The sequence below is a fragment of the Pararge aegeria genome, chromosome 13, assembly GCF_905163445.1.
Source record: "Pararge aegeria chromosome 13, ilParAegt1.1, whole genome shotgun sequence".
NCBI lineage: Eukaryota > Metazoa > Arthropoda > Insecta > Lepidoptera > Nymphalidae > Pararge > Pararge aegeria.
Window position 1 is genome coordinate 15,037,371 of NC_053192.1, and position 24,289 is coordinate 15,061,659.

Genomic DNA, 24,289 nt, shown 5'->3' on the forward strand with positions numbered 1-24,289 from the left:
TATTAGGCTAGTTTCGGAACGCTAGTTTCCGACAAGGTTTGATGGTACCTTTTTTTGCCGTGGTGGAAAAACTTTTTTGCTATCTCCGAACCGGCACCTAGCCACAGCAAAGTCTCAGGTCAGAGAAAATTCAAAAATTATAAATTAAACTATAAAGATCTGGAAGACCGAATCCGAGAATTCCCAGAACGTAGAACTCACTGCGATAGGGTCGACAGTAATTTTACTTAACAGGTCGATGGAAACATTGCGGCATGTTGCTGGACGTGTTCCTTGCATGTCCTGTGAAGTACTGCTGTGTTTATAGGCAATGGGTTTATAGTTATTATGATTAATGTGGGCCATATCATTGGTCTTTCTTTTATAACTTAAAAAAAAAAAATCTCGAGCACCCCCTTTAATGAAAATATTGTGTCTTTACAAAGAAAGGGAACACGATACCATAATTACTTTTAAACCACTTGATTGAAGTCGGTAGAGACCATTAATGTCCCACCGTATACTTATTTTGGGATATTTAAAAACGCACAAATCTCTTCATTGTACCTACTGGCGGTTTTAAAATCTTTGGTGACCTTTAATCTGTTTAAAAAAAAAAACATCTTTTCAGATGATTTGCCTTCGCGATATATGATAAGGTTGACATATCTGATATCTCCGTCTAAGGATAAGATCCAACGTGCGTCAATTTCAATGATCTCGGCACCTGACGGTATCGAAGCATGCAGGCAACTCGCGTGCCTTTAAAACAAGGTTAGAGTATAATTCCGTGACAGTCCGAACAAACCTACCGAGAGAGCGCGCCGCGATACCAGTCGGCATCGGCATGACAAATTGACACGCGAACACGTTTACCCGATAAAAGACCTAAATAAAATAAATTGTATTTAAAAAATATATAATTAAATGCTCTATAAAATACCCATTAAAAATATAGGTCAGAAGTAAACAGTGTATAGTGCTAGATAAGTTATTTTTTAAATTTGTTGTTATTTTTTTTTCGTTTTTTTGAACTGCATCTGTGAAAATGGGGTTGAAGACCGATGATGATAAAAGACCCAGCAAACTGGCGATTATGGATGACGTAGATGACAATGTTCCACGTAAGTTTTTTACGAGTTTTAGTTAAAGTTAGTGTACGAGTATGTTTAGCTTCAGACAATATTTACGAGTAGCACATCTTTCATTAATTAAATCATTAGTAGGAAGTTATCTACCTACTTACGTTCATGGCCTTTATATAACACTTACCAGTGTGGGTATTAACCCAGATTTAAAAAATATGCTTTTTTTTAATTTTTAGGGCTTTTTTAAAATATTCTGCATATATGTCAGTGCATTCGTTAACTGTATTCCGATAATCTATAACTCGACCCAGTAACTTTTATGTTTCCCTTCTCATAAAGTTTTCGTTTATACTGATAATTGTAAGCAGAATAATACTGCATTTTCAGTTCTGGTGCATATATGTGTCTGTATTTAAACCATACTCTAATTGAAAAAAAATAATTGTCTCGCATTTCGACTAGTAACATTTTTCTTACAAAATGCACTTGTGATAAGCCAGTAGAGGTAGGTATTACCTAAGCATAATGTTTCATGTGGAGAGATAAGGAAAACAATTTTTACTCTAATTAAGTAAAGAAACATTTTCAGTATTTCATTGTTAGTACCTCCCATTCGAAGTGTAACGAAATTTACCTACCTACTTAATATATAAAAAATTATCCTCGACTTCAATGTCTACCCTCGCCTTTTGGTGTGCTTAAACTTCTCGGAAAAATACTTGTTTTATGCACTTGTCCTACAATCTACTATTTATTGGCGGGGGCTTATTGGCGTTAAAACATTCAAAAATCTTGATTGAAACTTGACTGAAAAAAAAATTTACCAATTTTTTTTTTATTTATTAGGGACAACAGACAGTCATGAACACAAGTAACAAAAAAGACAGCTTAAAATAAAATAGCACTAGCACAAGACCCACATTATTGCCCACGAATTACCAAACGTATATTAAAAATTAGGGCTACACAGAAATCGAAAAAGAAATTTAAATTATTACAGAAATAAAAATAATTCATCACTTATACTGCAAACTACTACTTAATACGTCTTATTTTTTTAATATTTTATATTCCAGATTGCTATATACCATATATATATTTTTTACAAGCGTTTATTTGCTTACCCGGTGTCTATCTGTCTGTAATCAAATCCTCCAATTATAACATTTCTTCCTAAATTTATTCACTTCCCGGAACTGGGAAAAACTGGGAAGATGATAATGGAATATTATACCATGGAGGTAACCTAATGTTATAGCGGAAGGTAGTCGTAGGAACTCTAATAATACAGCTGAATCTCTGCGTTTGGGATCAATCGGATCGGGATAACTGTGGACTAGGGGATATTAAAGTTGATCTAACATCAAATATGAAATGAAATATACATAGGTAACTATAATAATGAAAAAAAAAAACTATATTAATTTTATTACTATTTTATGTGTGTAATCTGTGTAAGTATTAGTGTGTTATTATTCGTAAGTATGTATATTATAATAATACACCTACCACTCGGTTTCCCTCGGTTTTCCTAATCCTAAGGTTGCCTGGAAGAGATCGCTACTAAACGATAATGCCGCCTTTTGTATCAAATTTTTTAAATTTCCTCTCATTGTGTCCTTTGATTTTTTTGCTTTTTGTGGTGTAAAAATAAAGTGTATAAATATATACTCTTAATAACTCTACCGAATTTTGGGTTTTTATATAAAATAGTTTAAGCGGAAATGTACAAACGAAACAAAGTATAATAAATGGATACGAGACAAAATATAATAAACCACCGCCTATTAACAGAGCGAAACTTCGCAAAAGTTTATCTGTCTGTTTGAAACGGCTCAAACAGATTTTGACGGAACTTTCACAGAAGGTTCGGCGACTATGTTGCTTAGAATATTTTCTCTAAATAAATGGATTATCTTACGACAAACTGAACTAACTAAAATGACTGGCAATTTCTGAGATTAGCGAGTTCACACATCACAAACAATCTACCCTGCTTTACAATACCTACAGTATAAAAGGATCTACGAAGTTGTATTAAACAGTAGATACGAATTTTGGTTTTTTGCGCACTTTGAATAGCGTTATCGTAGGATAGCGAAATATATGAGTAGTCATATATTTAGCTTTATACATAGTAGAATTTCGAACCCCGGCACGATTCTTTAATGTGTTTTTAATTAATGCAATTAAAATATCACTTGCTTTAACGGCAAAGGAAAATATCGTTAGGAAACCTGCATGCCTGAGAGATCTCTAATGTTCCCAATGCGTGCGATACCTACCAATCCGCACTTGTCCAGCGTGGTGGACTACGGCCTGAACCCTTCTTATTCTGAGAGGAGAACCGCACAACGGCGTTGAAAGCGTGACCTCGGCTCAAGCGACGTTTGGAGTGACGGAGTTTAGACTACTGCCTATCCATTGTCGTCGCTTGAACCGAGGTTCGGCCTCATATGAGGCTCCCTCAGGCGGCCGATACCTTCGCTTCTTCGAGCCCTAGTGCTCAATTTAAATTTCAATTTCTCAAACTCTTCCTGGCAGAGCTTCGTTCCGAGGCACGCCAACAAGCCCGCGTTACGCTGTTAAAACCCAATCCGAAAAAAAACTGTAGTGGGCCGGTAATAAGTAGATAACGGTGATGTAGAACTACTATATACTTACTTATATACAGTTGTCTATAATCACAGATTCAAGAACATAACTATAGAACACTCATTCAATCATTATTGCATGCAGTCCAAAGACTGAAAATGCCCCGTACACGCAGTGGCGTGCATAAAGGATATGCACAGGTTATGCAGATGATATAGAATGAAGAAAGAGTTATAAAATACTTAAGGAAAATACTCATTGTAAGAGTGATAAAAAAACCTACCCTTTAAGTATTTATAGCTCCTACCGGGGATTTTCTTCATTTTATATCATCTGCATACCCTGTGCATACCCTCTATGCACGCCACGTCTCACTTCAAAACGGAATGTTGGCAGCTCACAAACATTTCCAATTGTCCCCATTTTATGGTAAACATTTAGAACATTAAAGGTAAAATAATTACGCTTTTATGGTAAAACAAAAACTGTCAACTGTTAAATGCCATGAAATGTCTAACCGCCGCGCCTGTTCGAGGAACACTACTTAAGTGGAGTGGTTTTTGATGCTTCAATATTAGTCGTGTACGCGATTTCTGTATTTCCCTAATTCTGTGTCTTAAATGATATAATATTATTTCGGGCTCAGAATGCTCATTAGAATGTAAATTACATTATAATGTGAATAAGAATCGGCTTGTTCTTAATTATAATTAATATCAATATTCGGACGTGTTACCCACTCTTTGTAAAAACAAAGAGTAGGTAACACGTCCTGCGTGTTTAATGATTGAAATATTATTTTTAGGAATCTACACCAATACGCTTAATTTAAATAATGATTTGGTTTTGTGTTCATTTTGCCAATGGCACGTGAGTCTTTTGGAGAATAAATTAAAAATTAACTACGATGGAGTTTTTTTTTTTGCTTGACGTAATTAGGTGAACATTTCGCAAGGTTATCGTAAATGAAATTTTGTTATGTAAATTCAATAATGTAATTTTTCTATAGTGTAATTTGTATTTAGAAAATTGGAAGTTAAAACGACGTATTAGGTGTTGCGCATAGTGGACTTATATGACTCGGTTGCTTCGGATTATCAGTGAATCCTTGGTTTTAGTCTTCTGAAAGTAAGCCCTTGACTGCAATCTCACCTGGTGGAAAGTGATGATGCTGTCTAAGATAGTAGCTGGCTTACCTATTACTGATATTGCAGTAAGATTAAACCGATCTTCTTCTTCTTCTTCTCCTTTTGCTCAGGTTCACCTGGTCCCTGGTTTCACGTCGATCGGCTACGATATATTGTGACGCCGCTGTCTAGATCTCTCAGCAAGCATTGGTTGACGGCCAGGAATAGCAGCACTTTCCTTGCTGGAAGAAGTTTAGCATACTCTGGTTGTATTATATACTTCCCCAGAAGAGTGCTGCGTTTATGCATCAGCGCGGGGCAGGAACAGATTAAGTGCAGCGGCGTCTCCGCAGTCTCTTTACAGAGTCTACATAGATCTGTGTCCTGCAGCTTTAGGTTGAACATGTGCCTGTTAAGCCCACAGTGCCCCGTTAGAGCTCGCACTAGGATGCATAGGTTTTTTCTATTTCAGCATTAGCACCTCAGACGCGGCCCTTCTGTTGAATGGTTTTATTAGCCCTCGAGAGTGATTCATTCCTGGGAGTTGTCTCCAGCGAATGAGTGTATGGTAGTTGCAATAAAGATTAAACCCATACTCGTAATCGGTTTCTATATGCCATCGTACCGGAACGCTAACTTGGCCGCACGTCTTTGTCAGTAGGGTAGTAACTAGTGTCGATCGAAGCCTACCCACCAGACAACTATATTTTTAATCCTAAAAAGTATATTAAAGTTTTTTTTAATTCGTTCTCATTGTTTATTATACGATAGAGCTGGCAACACCTTAAGGATGAGTTCCAAGAATTAAAGGAATAATGAAAAACATTTATTTTATTTTTCGACATTAGATGTAAGGAAATGCTGATTTTACGTAATTCAACGGTAAGGGAACCTTAATGCCTGACAATTTGCCATAATGTTCTCAAAGCGCGTGTGAAGTCCACCTGTTCGCAATTGGCCCAGCATGGTGGACTACGGACCTATAACCCTTCTCAAAAAGAAACCCGTCTGTAGCTGATAATAGGTTATTAATGAATCCATTAATCGGAAAATGCTGATTTAAATTAAATTATATATTTATGTAATTCAAACTCGATGTTCGATGTTAAGAACCAAGAAAACAAAAAGTTAATAAAAACGCTACGGAAGTAAGTCGAAAAAGAATAAAATACATATTTTAACTACCTAGTTTTGACGGGGAAATATAATGTTAACTGCGAAGTTTTCCGGTAATGGCGTATTGTTTTTAAAATTGAAAATAAATACTCAAACAATAGGAAACTGAAGCGTGGAGTGTAGACTAACGAGAGGTAAACATTTTTATTGCTGTATTGTTGACACTTGATGGTGCAATTGTTTCCTTTGTTTTCTGGTATCTATACGTACCTACTTTCGAAGCAACTGGTCAGGTTTTCACTACAGCTACTTTCATTTCATAGATTATAGAGTTTTTTGCCATTCTTGTTTGATGTTAGGTACACACACACACACACACACACACACACACATACACACACACACACACAAACACACACACACACACATCCACACATACACACACAAAAAAAAGGCCATATAAGTTTTGATGGCTATAGTCTTTACTGTACATACAAATAGAAAACTAGGTTATGTTAGGAGTATAGAAAATTAAGCTTAAATTTCGTAATATATCATGGAATTACGCAAAGTAACGCCTGCTTCTATCCAATATTTAATGACTTGAATTCTGCTCATTAGCTGTTTCCATTATCGAATTAGTTACATTTCTTTAAATCACCGTAGCAAATTGTGCTCTAGGAAAACCTGATTCAGCTGTTTGTAGCAAGAGTGAGTCAAATGAGAATGTTAGTACCACCTTTGGAACAATCGGTGGTGATAAGCGATAGTTATGCGTTTTAAGATTTTCCCAAGGCGTTTTATGGACTAGAAAGCAAAAAGCTTTGATTCACTAGGCCAGGGAGTATAGGCAATGTTAAACAAAATTAAAAAAAAGGAATGGATCTTTGTTTTGACAGAAAAACATAGCCTGCCTTAAATAAAAAGTTTGAATTTTGAATTCCAACTACGAAGGCTATTTCATAGGTCTGGCACAAAATATAACAATTGAATAAATAAACTAAACAAATATTTTTGAAGTGAAACTTCTTTATCAGCGTTGGAAAAAAGTTATCGTCACATTTTTCGGTGACGCGTCACATTTTCCGTTACGCGCCATCTTTTTCTTTTCTTTTAAACAGTCCTCAAGCGTCAACAACAAGATCTAACACTACAATTGGAGTTTTTACTCGGTGACTAAATTTTGTGGAATGTAAACAATATATTTCATATTTCTGTTATCATAAGCCATTAATAACAAAAATATATTATAACGATAACAATGATAGTTATAATTCTACTACAATTAATGAAATGCTGTAATAATCTTGGTAGTAATAAGGTAAAATTAAATAAATGCATAATTTAATTACAAGTTCTCAACCACACTTTCTTTTTAAAAAAAAACGACTTGGAAACACAGAATTAAGAACATACAGAAACCCTTTACAAACTAATATTGAGGCATCAAAAAACTACTCTACTTTAGTAGTGTTTCTCCAAAAAGGCGGTTAGTCACTTCGTTCCATCTAGGAGTTGACAGTAATTAGATTAAAACCTCTAAACGTTTATCATAAAATGGAGGAAATAGGAGAACTTTGTGAGCTAGCAACATTTTTAGGACACAATGCACAGCATGCCACTGATTATGAGTGGCGTGCATAGAGGGTATGCCTATACTTAAGTTTTTTATAACTCTTACTGGAGATTTTCTTTATTTTATATCATCTGCATACCCTATCCATACCCTCTATGCACGCCACTAGCCATAATGGCTGAATGAGGGTTTAGTGTGTTCTCTATTCTTTACCTACCTGGAAAATACATTTTATACCAACTAAAAAGTAAATACATTCTTTTATAAATCAAGCTTGAATACTATGTACAAGCAGTACAGTCAACTTCTAGAAATTTTGATAGAAACTGTGGCTGTACCACGATAAAATGAATATGTATGCGTAACCCTTTCGAGTGTGACGTTATGTTGTGCTTTTTCGTTAGACAACGCAGTTATTTCCGAACATACAGAACAAACATATAGTAATAAAAAATAAACAACAGAATTGATAACTTTTGTAGGAAGTAACATGTTTTTCAGTCTACCACTGATCAGCTGTTATTTAGAATTCCTACGATTCCATTCACGTAGTTTATGAATGTTTATTCGTAAATTATTGAAAAACAGCCTTTACTCAAGATGTGGAAGACTTCGGCCGTGGCTTTACAGGCTATACTGATATAGTACAGACGTGTCGCTTAGCGATTTAGCGTTCTTTCCATTCCAGCACGATGTAGAAACCGATTAGGGTATTACTTTAATGTAACTGCCATATCTCTTAGCACGTTAGCCCGTTACCATCTTAGACTGCATCATCAATTACCACCAGATGAGATTACAGTCAAGGGCTAACTTGAAGTGGAATAAAAAAAAACTAAATCTTAATGACTGTCTATTTGACTGAAATCTTAAAAAATATTAGTCAACATTTTCTAACCAACATTCGACTACAATGTTAAAAAACTTATTCATGTTGAGGAATGTTAGTAAAAAAACTTGTTCAAATTCAGAACTGCACATACTTAAAAATTCATATTTCTTTCATTTAAAAATAAAATAAAAGCTAATCCAATGAGCGAATCTTATTCAATTTTCGTGTAAGCGCCTCAGAACGTAAATCGAAACTGAGAGCCAATGTCATGTTTTCAAATGATATAAATCTTTGTAAACTTTAACCATCATCTTTTTATGAGGACTCAAAACTCCTAGCAATGCCTAACAGAACGTAACCATACCTAACATTTGTTTGTAAACATATTTAAACAGCAGTATAGCAGCACCTTTACACACAAAAAACCCATTCAATTGGGAACCCATACCTATTTCGAAGTATGCTCGTGTTTCTTTCGTGATATGCCATCTATTTTTTTTTAATTATACGCATGAGAGACCGGGTTCCTATTAAATAACGTATGAAATAATCGCATATAAAAAAAAATTGGTTGTCTGTAAAGTCGGCTTACTGACGATAGTTGAACGTGACAACGTCGTAAAAAAATACTGATGGAATGGTTGCATTTTTCAAAAGAAAATTTTAATTTTATTTGAAAAATGCAACCATTCCATTACACATTATTAGCAACGATAATATCTATCAAAGATATTATCGTTGCTATAAACAATTGACACCACATTCACTTTTCACTCAAAAATTCAAAATTCATTTATTTCAAGTAGGCCTAATATAAGCACTTTTGAAACGTCAAGTCTGTCTGTTTGTAGTAATTCTACCACCGGTTCGGAAGGCAGATTCTACCGAGAAAAAGCCGGCAAGAAACTCAGCAGTTGCTCTTTTCCAACATCAACAATTTACATTTTGCATTTTAACATTCATTTTTCTATCTTGTGAGAGCTGAAAGCGGAGCCGGATGCTTCCAAGCATCCTTGTCATTAAAAAATTCATCAATTGTATAGTAACCTCGCTGTAATAGATGTGTTTTAACAAATTCTTTAAACTTGTGCATTAGCAGGTCCATAATCACCTTAGGAATCATATTATAAAAGCGTATACTCAATCCCACAAATGATCCATGTACCTTACGCAGACGATATGCAGATGACACTAATTTATGACCATTTCTTGTAAGTCGACTGTTTATGTCTACTTTTTGTTTAAAAAGACAAATATGTTGTCTTACAAATACTATATTGTTATAAATATATTGTGAAGCTACAGTAAGTATGCCTATTTCTTTAAACTTCTCACGGAGGGATTCGCGTGATTTAAGTTTATATATTGACCGTACAGCTCTTTTCTGCAATATAAATATAGTTTCGATATCAGCTGCTTTACCCCATAACAAGATTCCATACAAGATTCCACTGCACTTCATCCTTGCCGAAAACATGTAAATGTATTATGGTAGAGAAGCTGTCCACGCGGACGCATCGCTCACTCAAGTAGGAGAGAGACAGATGTTGAACGCGGAGGACGACTGTGCCTCTTTGTCGCTCGTTCCGCGCTCTCGCTTGCACTTCAAGCCTTGAACGGAACGCCTCAGAGCGGGGTAACGCCGCATACGTCATGTTTTTTCGTGCGTGCAGCCGGCTCCATCGAATTATAAGACGTTGTCACGTCAAAAAAAATGTATTGTGCATTAAAAAACCGTTATTCAATAAAATTTCGTAACATACTTCCACTGCGAAATGCATAGGCAATAAATTTAAAACGTGAATGATAAACTACGATAATGGTTGTGTTTGGATTGTGTAGTTATGTAAACTAAGGGTATTTCGACATAACCTAGAAGTTACATACTGCAAATGTTCTTGTAACTTTTTCTTTTCTTGTTCTTTTCTTCATGCTGTAGATGAGGTAGGCACCTAACTTACCATTGGAGGAATATACGTCAGACAAGCGTTAATTTAACAATCAACCAAGGATATTGAAGACAGAATTTACTCTCTTATTTGTTCCTTATAAAATTTTACTATTAGTATCCTGTCATTAGTAAAGGGTGACATAAAGTTAGTGGAGTCCCGAAGATTGGATGTTTTACACTACTTAAAAAAAAGTTGTTGAACCATAGCTCTGAATATTCAAATTCTTAACTATGAGTTATTAGAATGTGAGATTTTGTTCGAAAATTTGATTAAATAACTAAGAAATCATAACTGTAAATTTTCGTTTGAGGTAACTTTGTTTTTTTTTTTACAGCGGATTAACAACTTTTTAGATTTAATAATAGTATCAAGTTTTTTGAACCTAAGCTCTGAATACTTAAATTCTTAAATATGAGTACCTACATTGTTAGTTTCTCTTACTGTTTTTTCATTGAACCTGACGATAGGTATACCAACTTATTAAGATCATTCACGAATCCACGTGCAATATAATTTAGTAATAGACATGCCAGTACACGCGCTGTTACGAAATTCAATTACAAATAATAAGTTTATCGACGACATTAACAAATAATGATTGATTTGATAACAATTAATGTTTACGTAATGTCGCCTGACTACGAATTATTAGTTTTTCAATATGTGAAAATTCATGTCAAGGATTTCAGTTTCTCAATTTGTATACAAAGGCTACTTACTTCGGGTGATATGTGAAGCTTTCTACAAACCTTATTTAGACGAGGTAGCTTAAACCTGATTTATGATTTGTATTAAGTTCTTTATTTTGTGCAATAACATTATTTTTCTGGTGGGAGGCTTTGGCCGTGGCTAGTTTCCACCTAAAGACGAGCCGCTAAACGATTTGGTGTTCCGGTGCGATATCGCGTACTCACCGATTAGGGGTATGACTACGATACTACCTCACATGTTAGCCTGCTACCATCTTAGACTGCATCACTCCATGTGAGATTGCAGTCAAGGGCTAAGTTGTAGTGGAAAAAAAAACAGCCTAGGATTACAACCCATTAACAACTTATGATTACGAAATTATATCTATATATATAAAAGCAAGTTGTGTTAGTTACACCATTTATAACTCAAGAACGGCTGGACTGATTTTTATGATATTTGAATTTTTGGATTTCTCTTAGTCCGGAATAGAATATTGAAATTGTATTGAAATATAACATTCATCAAAAAAAAACAAAAGATCCGCAGTACGAAGTTCGCCGGGACAGCTTGATTACAATAGATCCGACGTCGTTGCTAATTCGTCGACTAACATTAAAATTGTGAGTAGGTATCAATAATTCACGAGTGTCTTGAATTCTCGTAATATTCTCCAAAGATTCTAGCGATTTCTGTCCACTTTGCAATGATTGTCTTTTGTGAAGTTAAAATCTATACGCACACTACGCACGTTTCATTCTGATACCGACACAGCCTACGAGATGAAGCATATCTACCCTATGTATTAAGATGGTTTGTTTTTGCGTATAAAAGACATTATAAATTGTATTGTGTAATAGTATTTTAAGCATAATGTTGATTGTATACCTTTCCTTTTCTGCGTCATTGGATAGTTACAGCTATCGTGGTTCATTAAATGGTGCAAGGAGCTATCTCTCGAGCTCGATATAGTACTAAACTTTCAATTGCGAGATAGCAGTTTAGACAGGTATGTTACGACTGTTTATTATGATGTTTCGGTTTAATTTTGCTCTTACTGTCGTAGTTTAGTGCGATGGAGATGGAGGCTTCCTTACAAGAGAAGAAGCCTTTTCCCCAGCCATGGGATATGCAATAATAATGCTGATCAGGAAAATGAATGAACAGTAAAGGAAAACATCGTGAGGAGACTTGCATGTCTTAAGAGAACTCCATAGTGTTTTCAAGAAGTCCACCAACCCACCTACAGCCTAAATTCCTCTCATTCTGAGAGAAGATCCGTACCATTCTAAAGTTAGTTCTTAAGATTGCACCTCGCATCTATCTTATGCAGCGCTAGCGATAATGCAGCCTTCGTTATTATACTTAAATAATATTTACGTAGTCACGAATCAGACGTAAATAAAATAACAGTGACTCATATGCTAGTATTTTGTCGTGGCGAGAGCTTAGCTTTGTCAGAGACAGGCACATGTGCACAAATAGTAATCGGTACACGAGTTTTCTTTTAAATAACTCCTAGTGGCAACATTTAACGGCCTTGAATAGTTAGTTAGACATCATCATCCTAGATCTATGTCTCACTTCACGCCTAGTATAGGCTGGAGACAAAATTATATCCACTGGATTATATCCACTGACAGGGGATTAAAATTACTTGTCCACCTGCGAAAGCACCGCAACAGGGGAAAGGATCAGTTTACGCCGTTTGATATAATACGTATATTCATCAGATCAACCTATTTCCGGCCCTCTCCCGAGCTCGGGTGTCCTCCTACAGTGAGAAGGGTTAAGGCCGTAGTCCACCACGCTGGCCCAGCGCGGATTGGCGGACTCCAAACACCTTTGAGAACATTATGTAGAACTCTCAGGCATGCAGGTTTCCTCACGATGTTTTTCTTCACCGTTGAAACAAGTGTATTTTAATAACTTATCGTACAAATCTTCGAAAAGTTAGAGCTAGCAGGAATTCGAACTCGGAACTGCAGTTGATGTGCAGTTTTGATGCAGTTATTTTATTATTAGGTCAGTGCAGTTATGCCTCCCGCAAAAAAACTGCATTTTATTCAGTAAAAACTAACTTTTGACAAACATTAGACATAACCTCAAAAACAAATTTACTATTAGTGAGCACAACGTGCAGTTATAAAGGTTATATAGAGGTTGCTCTCTCTTGCAACAGATCTATATGCTAAAGCCCAAGTCCTTACAGTCCGGCAACTGTACATCCTACGCCTTATATTGAAACAACATTGCTCCTTAGAGCAAATTGTCACTGACCGTCATATACATACTTAACGATGCAATTTTAGGATATATAATATAAAACCCCACGTTTTCGAACTATTAAGGGAAGACTCTATAAAATAAATTAAATAAAACGCTTTCCATACATGAAATGCATTGCAAAAAAGAAGTTATTATTATTAAAGCATAAATATTGTTACTACAGGTGACTTCCTGAAGCGTATTCACTGAATTATGTTGTTTGATTCGTTTTAAGGCAAACACACACATTCACACATACACACACTCACACTCCCACTCAAACACACACACACACACACACACACACACACACACACACACACACACACACACGCACGCCACACACACTAACACACGCCACACATACTCACATAGTAAATTAGTAAATCAAAAATGCACAGATTTTGTTTTTATATTTAATCAATATTTAGGAGTCGCTGATGCATATAACACAGGGTAGGCCATATTCAGCACAAAATACCTACTATATATACCTACATATTGTGTATTACTATACACCTATGTATGAAGACAATCAGTGATTAAGTTACGCAATCGTTAAACACCATTACAGGTTTATAACGAGCCGCGATAACGCTATACCCTCCGTCCGTTTATGACTCACAAGAATTAAACTGTACTTAGCAGTTACTGTATAAGTGTCTCACTTGCCTACCGTGAAAACATTTATTTGACTCAATGAATTTGTTATCATTAATCAACAGTCAGTTCGGAAACTGATAGCTTTCAAGTAATGTGCGTTTTGAGCAAATAAAATATCACTTGCTTCAACGGTGAAGGAAAACATCGTGAGAAAACCTGCATGCCTGAGAGTTCTTCATAATCTACTCAAAGGCGTGTGGAGTCGGTTCGACTCAGCGGTTTTTGTGGATAAATAATTACTATAATACTATAATTAATGATTAAGAAGGCCAGAGTTCAATAACTCGATAGCGTGTAAAGGTAGTGTTAGACCATTTTAATAACTTCATAAAATATAGGCTGCTACGTGTTATTGTAGCACGCGCCTAAAATATTATGTTTAAATTGTAGCTATCGTTCTCGTTCTTCTGCGTAGTTTTTTCTTATCCTTTTATCCCTCTATATTTTACAATTCAGGCATTAATTGTACACTAACCTGGTGATAAAGGATGTTTAAATCTGAGATTAACGGAGGGTTTATGTCAGTAATATTGAACTCAGCATTTCCCGAATAACTTTCTACCTCGCACGGAATACCGTACCGGAGCGTATAATCCCGGTTATAATTTTTGTTAGGGTTGTGCCTAGCCACGACCGAAGTCTTCCACTAAAAACCAATGTCCCGGGATAAGAAAAAGCCCACATTTCGTTGCCCTTGGTAAAGCAATTTATGATTGTAACTTGTCAATTGAGAATTTTATGAACAAAGATTTACGGCCAAGCCGACCTTAGTTAGTATATGCGTCAGAAAGCAAGCTAGATTTTGGATGGAACGCGTTGTTTGCGGAAATCTGTCATATACTAATAACGCAAAATCTAATTTTAAATTTGCGAAAAACTGGTAAATCTTAAATAATGAACAAAAACAAAGTCCAATGCTGGTCATAACAAAAATTTTGTTGTGGGCTCTTCTTAGACCAGGGCTCGTTTGGAACCTTTACTTAGCTTTAGGTTTAAGTTGGCGAACTAAGTTATCACCATCCCCTTACGTAAACATATATGTATGATCGCTTCATAAATGCCTATGATAGGCCTACATGGTTAAGATATTTTGCATTTGAATTTAAATTCAACTATAATTTACGAACCTTTCCATTCCAAATTTTTGAAAGGCAATAATTTGTGACAGAGGCGGAATAAAACGATTTGTTCTCGCCCCTGTCTCAGTGAACTGTGACTCCTTTAATCTCCTCTCCAGTGGGAGGTTTACTTACTTTGTGTTGTCCGGTGCGGGGTCGTCACTTCAGTACCTTGGGACTCTACCAGCGTCTATAGGCTCTTCGAGCTATGTGCCCAGTTCATTGGTACGCTACATTCATAATACTAGCGAGTCATTGAGCTTGTCAACTCTGAACCTTGTATGGATCTCCTTATTTGATCTCGCAGTTCGTAGAAACTCTCCGAACATAACTCTCGCCATCGCCAGCTTAGTGACTCTAAGCTGCTGCTGATATCATGATACTTTATCAAAAGTTGTCTGTTCTGAGATGCCCGGCAGATGTGAAACATCAACATATTAAGTATTCAGTAGAGTAGAAAAGATGGGACATGACGGCATATGAGAGCGTCACACCGTTTTCCGTGACGGCACATGTCGTTGGTTTCACTAAGGTAAGTCACGTACGGTACCTTGATAAAGTCGACCCGCAAAATAGAAGTCTCAAAAAAAAAATATTGTCGTGAGATATTTGCCGTAAAAAGAGTCAACTAATATCCATTAGGTAACTTTAGTGTAAAACTGCCTTAAGCGCCCATTCAATTCTCTAATAATTGTATTGTGATGCACATTGCAAATTATTTATTTAACAAACTTCGCTCATAGAACCGTTCCAGTCATATGATTGTGCTCAATCAAAGACTACTGCGTTTACTTTCTGAGTTATGCAATGTTATGCTCGGTTTTCTCGTTTCCGTTCACGTGCGTTATGTAGGTGATTGAATTGTAACACGGTTTTGCACGTGTTTGTATCTATTGGTTAGTTTACGGTACTTAACAGACTGAATGCACACCGACGACTGAATCGCCAGCTACTTTATGTGTGTGTACTCTACTTTTCATTATGTGTGTGTATTATTCATAAACCCATTACTAGCCCACTACTGAGCATTTTTGTTTATTTATTGTATGGAAAAGTGACGTTTGACAGCAGTGATTGCAAGATTTACGCCAGCCAGTCGCGAGATAATTAATACACGTGCGGGTTTTCTTCCAGAATGGTGGAAGGTTTTAGTAGGTGGACCACACGCTGGCAACGCGGAAAACTCTCAGGCATGCAAGTTTCCTTGTTAAGTGTAGTTGCTCAAACGCACATAGCTTTAAAATCCAAATTCAAATTTCAATTAGAAACGTCCAGAATGCCTGTTTGTAGTGACTTTACCAGCGCGGGTTTTACGGAAACGGCAAGATACTCAGCAGTTGCCCTTTTCCAACAACATCAACTCCAAAATGTAAGAGGTACCTCCACCGAGGATTAAACTCAGTACCAAGAAGGTAAAGGCAAGCTGAAGTCTCACCCACTAAGCTTTCACCGTTTAAAGTATGGATTTATTTTATTACAACACAGATTTATAATTATACTTCTGGTTGGAAAAAAAAAAAATTAATTCTCTTTATTTGAACAAGTTCAGAAAAACAAAAAAAAAAAAAACAAACACTTCAAGTATGTAGTTGGATACCGCCAGGCAACCTTAGGATTTGGAAAACAAAAAAGAACAACGAAAAGGTGTAAAAACTTTATGTTATGGATGACTGAAAATGCGACTTATGTTTTCTTATATTCTAGTGTTTTATTCATAAACTAACGAGTGAGTTATGTTGATTACTCGATATTTTTGAGTCCTAGACGCCAAATTGGAAATGCTTAATGGTTTATTATAGACAGGTATAAAAGAATATATTATGGAATTAAACTTCTTGAAACTTCATGAAACTGATACCTTTTTTAAATAATAATAAATTAATAAAAATACTACGACAATACACACATCAGCATCTAGCCCCAAAGTAAGCGTAGCTTAATGTGTTATGGGTACTAAATGGGTACCTGTCGTGTTTAGTCTCACCGTACATTGGAGTGAGTCGTAAAACTTCCACGATAACTGGCCGCAACCTTGTCCGAAAGCCACACACACGGATATGACGTCTGGCGCTGGCATGGCGCGGACGCCTTGCCATTTCATCCAAATGGTTTAGCCAATGAGGCATAGGTATTATATATATTAAACATATAGTATTTATGTAAATATCTATCTATATTTATATGTACCACCTACCTCTCGTCTTGAGCTGTGTTTTACGCCATTGGTTGCCTGGAAGAGATCGCTATGGAGGCCGCCAAATTTTATATTTTGCGTTAAGTTTTTATTCACAATTTTTCGGGACAATAATGGTGTATTCATTCATTCATTTATTAAAAACTGCATCGCTGGTGAAGGGTTCTTACCTTGTTTCTAATATCAAACATAGATGAACACGTAATCTCATGTGCCTAACATCATCATTCACTACAGGGCACAGGTATTGACGTGACAACGTGTTATAAATCGATGGAGCCGGCTGCACGCACGAAAAAACATGACGTATGCCGCGTTACCTCGCTCTGAGGCGTTCCATTCAAGGCTTGAAGTGCAAGCGAGAGCGCGGAACGAGTGACAAAGAGGCACAGTCGGCCTCCGCGTTCGACATCTGTCTCTCTTCTACTTGAGTTAGCGATGCGTCCGCGTGGACAGCTTCTATACAATAATACATTTACATGTTTTCGGCAAGGTTGAAGTGCAGTGAAAAGTGAATGTGGTGTCAATTGTTTATAGCAACGATAATATCTATCAAAGAAATAAAATTAACATTTTCTTTTGAAAAATGCAACCATTCCATCAGTATTTTCTTACGACGTTGTCACGTTCAACTATCGTCAGTAAGCCGACTTTACAGACAACCAATTTTTTTTTCTCAGAATGAGTAGTTTAATAGTAGTAAAGTTTAGGCCGTAGTCCACCACGGCCAAGTACGTAGACTCGAGAGCCCTTTGCGAACGTCATGTTGAACTCTCAGGCGCATAGGTTTCTTCAAGATGTTTTCCTTAACCGTCAAAGAAAGTGATATTTAGTTGATTAAATTAAAAAAAGACCGCAAATAACTCCGAAAAGTTAGAGGTATGTGCCTGGGTTCGAACTCTGTATACCCAAAGGTAGAGGCCGAAGTATTGACCAATACGCCATCACCGCTTTTTAACACAGTGCTGGATTAGTTCGCTGGACTTCCAATTAGAAATATGTGCACCAGATATGTATCTACTTGAGATATTTTTATTGATTCAGAGAATTCACTTAGGAAACGAATTGCTGTCATAAATACCTATGTCACGACAATGCATAGATTAAAACATAATATGTTGTTGATACCCGCGACTTAAACCGCTCGGAATTTCTGTACCCCTAGTAGGTATTAGATTTGCAGGCTCTTTAGGAAGTCAAAGTAGGTAACATTATCATTGTAAACCTATTCCCCACTACAGAGCACGGGTCTCCCCTCAGAATGAGAAGAGTTTAGGCCGTAGTCCACCAAACTTGTTAAGTGCGGACAGTGGCGTGCACTTCATACATGCACAAAAGCACTGCCTACCCTATAATTGATAAATAACTCGTGTAGTATGAGAGTTTTTGTTTTTTTTATGCAATTTTCCTGCTGTATGCATACCCTGGTGAGAAACCCAGTGCACGTCACTGAGTGCGGATTGGTATACTTCACACACCTTTGAGAACATTATGGAGAACTCTCAGACCAGTATTTTCGCGATGGTTTTCCTTCACATTTAGAACAAGTGATATTTTATTTCGCTCAATTAAAAACCTACTCTTATTTTACTTTTTATTTTACTAACGTTCCGCTTAGGGCGCTATAATAATGTTGACGAACGTGAGCTTTATATCGCGTGTATATGGCCAGGGCGCGTTTGGAACCCTTGTAGCTTTAGTTATAAGTTTACGAATGTAGTTATCGCTATCACTACTCTCACCTATGTACACATTTTGTATGAAATCAACGCATCAAAAGTGCCATCTATGTGCCTATTTGAATAAAGACATATTTGACTTCGACTTGACTATCATTATACATAAGGTCCCTTATACTGTAACAATACAATATTTAAATTCCTTAAAACTACTACGATTTTCATTCAACAAATATCCTACTCATACAGATTCCTCCCAAAATAAATAAGATGTTTTCGCGACCTGAAAAGTAGGTAGCTTACGCGTTAGTTTGCTTAGTATATCTGTATCTGGTTTAAATTCACTCCATCCAGTTAGGTTGCACTTGTAGTTTTGGTGTGTGGCTGGTTACCATCCTGCCGACAAAGACGTGCCGCCAGTAGGAACGATCTGGCGTAGAAACCGAGTAGGGCTATAGGTTTAATATATTTGCCGTACCGGTTAGCCCGTTAGCATCATACTCGTATACTGCATCATTCATTTGCAACCAGGTGAGATTCGAGGGCTAAATTAACTAACTTAAGTAAAAAAGTAACAAACAAACATAAAGACATATTCGCATTTATAATAGTATTGATGAAAAGGTTATTATCTTAACTTGATCTAGAATCTTGATTTAGAGTTAAGAGCATGAAGCAATCGTGTTTTTTAAATGACATAATCTCAGCACCCTTGAGAGATATCAGACTCTCGTGGACAGGAAATCATACACAGAATATAGCCGTTCCCTGCAGCTTTGCTCGCGTACTTAATAGATCTACACCCTAAGCGGGCCGGGCATGACGGCATATTATGCCTATGCATTATTATATTTTATGGTTGTTTATGATGTTTTGAATCAAAACTCCGTTTTAGCGGTTACATTAAAAACAAACTTTTGCAACTTGATAGTACTATGCTGTGATAATGATTTACTGATAATATCAAAGATTTTGAACCGTTCGCGACATCGATGCCTGTCTATCGATAACATTGACACATCTAAGAGTAGTTTGTATCTATACTTTCCATCTCATAAGTACTAAAAGCGTTTTGACTACCGAGGTTCTGGGTTCGATTCCCAGGTCCGGGGTTAGGATATACATTTCTAGGCATATTTTTTTGTCAACAGTTTTTAAGTAGGTACAGTTCGAAATTAAAAGAATTAATATATATGCCTATTCCGCTATATTTTTTTCGCAGTAACTTTTTTTTTGTGTCCCTCATGTCCCATGTGTGTAATAACACCGGCAATTATACCCTATAGAATGTTAATTAGGCGGGTAAAGTGGTGATAGCCTCGTGGTTAGAACTTCGGCTTCAATTTTTGGCGGCCGAGTTCGAATCCCAGCATACAACGCTACTAAAAAATATCCCTACTAATATTATAAATGTCAATGTAAGTTTGTTTGTTACGCTTTCACGCAAAAACCACTTAACCGATCCTCATGAAACTTTGTACACATATTCTTGGAAGTGTTAGAAGTAATATAGGATTATTTTTATTCCGACATTAAGCTCGGTTCCTTTGGGAGAGGGGATGAAAGTGCTTGACGATTTTACACCATAACTCCGCCAAATTATAATTGATTTAAATAATTATTTATGTACTATAAAGGATATAATGTGTTTAATTTTGCCCAAACTGTGGTCGGAGATAGTGAACAGAACTCCTCAGCGGACAGCAGCTAACCCCTCATTGAAGGCTTAGCGATAGTGAATACTTTAATTTTTTTTAGAACTGCAACTAAATATAATGACACATGAAAAACAAAATCAAACGCAGACGAAGTCGCGGGCAACAGCTAGTATATAATAAATGAGAGATTATATCAGCTTCTTTTCAATCCTACTATATATAATAATATTTGTATCGATGGATGGATGTTTGGTACTCTTTCACGCAAAATCTATTGAAACAATTTGACTGAATTTTGAAATTAATATAGGTTTCACTGCATAATGCTTTAACTACGATGTACCCAAATTTCGGAACGCTTATAGGCTAGCGATGTCCAAATCCAAATTCATTTATTGCATATTAAAGGTCAGGTTGGATCCGTGGCGTGCATAGAGCCTGGAGGGTATGCACAGGGTATGCAGATGATATAAAATGAAGAAAAAGTCCAGTACGAGTTATAAATACTTTAGGGTAGGCTTTTTATAACTCTTACAAAGCCTATCCTTAAGTTTTTCATGACTCGTAGTGGAGATTTTTTTAATTTTATATGATCTGCATACCCTGTGCATACCCTCTATGCACGCCACTGAGTTGGATACAATTACATGTTATGAAAATTCCCAATGTATATTTCTTCTTTGGGTGTGCAACAATTACAAACTATTATTTAAAGACTAAAGTTTATTATTTAAAACTAGCATATTAAAGGTCATATTTAAACTAATTATAAAATTATTAGTATTAACACTAATTTATAACATTCTTTTTTAAAATTAATTACATTATTTTCTCTTATGATCTTGGGTAACTTATTGTATGTTTGTGTAGTCATAACGCAGATACTTTTATTAAAGAACGGTTTTGTAAGGGGGCAACCTAAGCTTATCCCTACAGCGTTCTCGTTAGAACTCTCAAATAAATTCTCATTGTGAAACAAAAAGAAATAGAACAAGTTCCAATATATATAATGATGGAACAGTGAGAATATTGAGTTTTCGTTAAGTACCAACTGTCTACACAGACAATGCCTACTGTATAGGAACAATATGTAATCATTTATTTATATATTACATAAATAATACAATCTATGAGGACATACACACGTACGAACTACGATCAAACTTCAGTACGTTGCACTTACACGCCGATGGTTTTCGATTGTCTTAATACAATAACGTCGAAGTTAATTGGAACCTAACAGCACTCGTTTTAGAGTCGTAAATTCTGTAATATAGATTTTTGTTTGGCGAAAATTTCGCCAGGAAGGCTGTCTTGAGAAGCTTACACGAATTTGAGCGTTAAAACAAGATTGGTAAGTTTCATTTCACTATGTCGTTAGAGTATTCCGATAAATGAAAACGAGTGCGATTGCGAGCGTGAAAATCTTTAACTAAGGGTACACTTGACACCATAAGAATGCTATCTCGATTTCCATTTACAATGTAATAGACAATGATAATCTTCTATCTATGAGAGACTTTGATTACCTATTTATTTTCAAAGAAGTGTAATCAGTAGGTAGGTAATACACTCAGACAACTATAACAGCTACCTGATACAGCAGCAGTTTGACTGCAATAATTTAAACATTAGAAGTAAGAATAAACTTACAGTGCAATATACTAGGTTACATCAAATTCATAATTCGTTTAAAGGAAATTGCATACAATTCTACAATAAACTACCCATTGAAATCTTGGAGATGTCTCTTAAAAAGTTCAAAGTTTGTATTAAACGTAAGCTTATAGAAAAGTCCTATTACGCTGCTCATACGAGTTGGATTCGGCGACTTACGTCATCATCACAATTGGACCTACCTAACTGGATTGTTCGTCCTACTTTTTTGCTGGCTGGCACTGAGTTTCTTCATAAAAACCCCATTAAGTACCTAACAACTTTTGGCCCGACCGCACGACGTGATCCCCATTCGAAAATGCTCACGAAACCAAAAATCGGAGCGGTGATAGTCCAGTGGTTAGGACTTCACTTTCGGTGGTCCGAGTTCAAACCCTAGCACGCAACTCTAACTTTTCTAAGTTATGAGTGTTTCAAGAATTTAATATATGTAACATGCTTTAATGGTGTAGGAAACATTGTCAGGAAGCCTGCACTCCTGCAAAGTTTGTCATAATCAACGGCATGTGAAGTCCACCAATCGGCCACTGGGCCAGTGTGGTGGACTACGGCCTGAACCCTAATCATTGTTGAAGGAGACCAGTGCCTATAGTTGGCTGGTATTTGATGTGATAAATAATAAGAATAATACAACACACAATACACACGTCGCCATCTAGCCCCATTTAAGCGTAGCTTGTGTTTGGGTGGTAAGACGACTGATGAATATTTTTATGAATAACAAGCGTACCCAGCCCGCTTCGCCGGGCTAGATTTTGCTTTATTTTATTTAAACAAAAAACTTACATCATTAAATTTTTTATTTAAGTCTCATAATATATTAAATTATTTATTTATCTCTGTATTCATTCTCTTCTATTCTCTTCTCGAGCGGGTGAAGATCTACACCCATCACCAAACAATAGAATATGATCATAGTAAATAAAAGCTGTATTTGATAGTTTGACAGTTCAAAAATAGGAGTGTTCCGAACCTCACCAAACTTTACAGGATTACTCGCCAGGTCAATCAGGAGATTCCCTGAAAGTTTTATTGAAATCGGTCCAGCCGTTTCGGAGCCTTTACGGAACATATCAACATATTTTCTCTTTTATATATATAGATAGAAAATTTACATAAATACAGATAAACACCCAGACACTGACAAACGTACATGTTCATCACACATACATTTTACAGTTGTGGGAATCGAACCCATTTTTTATATGCATTTTAAATTTATAAAATTGATAATGCCTCCAAGAGTAGGTAAAAACACTAATAAAAAATTATAAAAAAAGTATGTACACCCATACATACTTTTTTTATAATTTTAAGTAAGTTTTAATTTAGTAAGACATCGTATAGAAGGGAAACTGATTTTATTGGGGATGCCCAGAAAAAAAATCTTTTACAGAATATAAAAGCATTGCTCTATGAGGTATTATTAAATATTTTATTAAATTCACCTTCTACCACCCTAGTCCTTAACTTACAAAAAAAAGTAAAAAAAAAACTAATAAAACCGCGGGCAGGTGATGCGAGGCGGAGGATCGGGGTATATACACTGTAGTGTTTATTATAGCGAAGTCTTGTTGAACCGCTCCCGCTGGTTGAATCAAGCAATGAATCAAATTTTATGTGAAAAAATATGGAACAAATACATATTTTAATAGTATATTGAGTTACATTCATATTACGTCGTTACCCTCGTCCACATATTTCAATTTAAATAGAGAAACTTAAACTACTAGGTTAAAATTAAACTAAGGCTACAATTTGAATCATACAAATTTGTGTCTGAATAATCTTTTATCGAGTAAAAACAAGAGTACCAAGAGGTGTTAACACAGGTATTTTAACAAATTATGAGACATTGCGTGCGAATAATATGTACACATTGGCATGTGTTCTAATGTTGACAGTTTCTATGGTTTCTATCTATGCAGTCTATATAGTGTAGGTACACAGATAATGCTGCTTATAGACAAAGAGATTACACTATTGTAGGTACTCGATTTACTCATCTCTATTCTTTACTTCATGTTAAATATTCATCGCTATGTCACGGACATTTCCGTAAGCCCAAGCTATCTCT

The 24,289-nt window shown here is 36.0% G+C and overlaps 1 protein-coding gene across 1 annotated transcript in view; it reads left to right on the forward strand.

Moving 5' to 3' along the window:
- Positions 1–768: 768 nt before the first annotated feature.
- LOC120628654 (putative inorganic phosphate cotransporter) overlaps positions 769–24,289 on the forward strand; it is a 102,844-nt gene continuing 79,323 nt past the window's right edge. Inside the window, exon 1 of the mRNA XM_039897196.1 lies at positions 769–1,103. Coding sequence (XP_039753130.1) covers positions 1,028–1,103 — 76 coding nt within the window. The 5' untranslated portion in view covers positions 769–1,027. The remainder of the gene's footprint in view (positions 1,104–24,289) is intronic.